This window comes from Chiloscyllium plagiosum, chromosome 28, assembly GCF_004010195.1.
Source record: "Chiloscyllium plagiosum isolate BGI_BamShark_2017 chromosome 28, ASM401019v2, whole genome shotgun sequence".
NCBI classification, from domain to species: domain Eukaryota; kingdom Metazoa; phylum Chordata; class Chondrichthyes; order Orectolobiformes; family Hemiscylliidae; genus Chiloscyllium; species Chiloscyllium plagiosum.
The window spans coordinates 45,505,638-45,507,363 of NC_057737.1; the positions used below are offsets into that span (position 1 = coordinate 45,505,638).

A 1,726-nucleotide genomic window follows, 5' to 3' on the forward strand; every position below is an offset into this window, starting at 1 on the left:
AGGGTTTGAGGGATGGGGGAGAGGGGTTGAGGGATGGGGACGAGGGGTTGAGGGATGGGGAGAGGGGCTGAGAAGAAGGATGGGGGAGTGGGATTGGAGATGGCGTTCTGTCAGCAAAGGGCAAACTCTCACCTGCAATGATAGAGCGATCCATGTAGTTCAAGAGGTTAATGAGGAACAGGATGGCCACGACCAGATAAGACCTGCCACGGCTTATGTGAAAGTTGGCAGTGGCTGTCTCGGAGCCCGGGCTGCTCATAGAGCTGTAGCGGACTCCGGGAGGGTTCTCCTGGGTCAGAGAGCCGCTGCTACCGTCCATCATGAGAGAGAGGGGTTACTGCTGCTGAGAGTGAAGTCAGCTCCCACTGCGAAAGTTCTTATACTTCTGCTAAACTAACGGAAGGAACGCCCCTAACAGGCAAATCTAACACTCCCCCTTCCGAGTTTACTCGAGTGTTGTACTGCCTTCCACAGCGCAGGCCGTTCAGGGGACTACTCCACTTGCACATACTATCCCCCAGAGAGGGAGAGCACCTTTATAGAACTGGGGGGGGGGGACCTTGCAGCTTCTGCAAATCCCAGCCAAAAATAATCAACAGAGAAACCAGAACAGCCACCCGTCTTCAGTCTGGGAAAGTAATGACCAGTTTAACGCAATCGCCGTCAACCCCTCGCGTCCGCCCCGAGCAATTTGTTGGGGAAAAGACGCCGTCCACTCCACAGCTTGCTGGAGGGTTTGGGTCAACAGCGCTGGCTTGCTGTGAGACCTCCTGCTCAACCTCCCTCCCCCACCTCCCCAGCTCTCAACTGCAGTCAGTGGCACATCAAAGGGGCAGGAGCGAGGTGACCCACATTTAAAGCCATGACTTGGAGATGCCTGTGTTGGACTGGGGTGGACAAAGTTAAAAAAATAGTCCAACAGGTTTAATTGGAAGATTTAAGGTGATGGGTGATGTCGAGAAAGGAAACGTTTCACACGGAGTTGTTAGGGTCTGGGAATGGGCTGCCCAAAGGTATTCATGAGGGCACTTGGAAAGAAACTTCAGCTTTAGTTCTCTATTTTCCACTTAAGAATGTCTGCAATGTGTAAGCTTTAACCCAATAATGTTTTACATTATACTGTAATTACTGCAATGTTTAACTTTTAACTTTGTTACTTTTTACGTTGTTTCCTCAGGTCCTGTACCTGGATACTTATACCTGCGGTGGTGATGTCATACACTCCTGTACTTTTGTGCAATAAAAATAAAAATAAAACAAATGGTGTGCTGGGATGATGGGGGGGAAAGCAGGAGATTGGCACACAGGAGTGATGGGGGGAAAGTGAGGACTGCAGATGCTGGAGATCAGAGCCGAGAGTGGTGCTGGAAAAGCACAGCAGGTCAGGCAGCATCCAGGGAACAGGAGAATCGACGTTTCGGGCATGATTCCTGATGAAGGGCTTATGCCCGAAACATCGATTCTCCTGCGCCTGGGATGCTGTGCTTTTCCAGCACCACACTCTCGACACAGTAATGATGCTCACTTGAAGAGCCAGTGCAGGTACAGTATGCCAAATGGCCCCCTGTTCCACATCAATTCTCAGATTCTGTGAGATAAGGCTGGTATAATTTATTTTGTTCACCCATTGATGTGAGCTGGCTGGGCCAGCCTTTATGGCCATCTCACTACTCAGATTGAGAAGCCCAAATCTGGCCCATTGTTCTTGCTAGTTCAGATGCATGAC

General features: G+C 50.4%; 1 protein-coding gene across 1 annotated transcript in view; it reads right to left on the bottom strand.

Annotated features, from left to right (window-relative positions):
- Window positions 1–397, bottom strand: part of LOC122564163 (protein spinster homolog 3-like) — a 120,439-nt gene extending 120,042 nt beyond the window's left edge. Inside the window, exon 1 of the mRNA XM_043718810.1 lies at window positions 133–397. Coding sequence (XP_043574745.1) covers window positions 133–322 — 190 coding nt within the window. The 5' untranslated portion in view covers window positions 323–397. The remainder of the gene's footprint in view (window positions 1–132) is intronic.
- Between the last annotated feature and the right edge of the window lie 1,329 nt (window positions 398–1,726).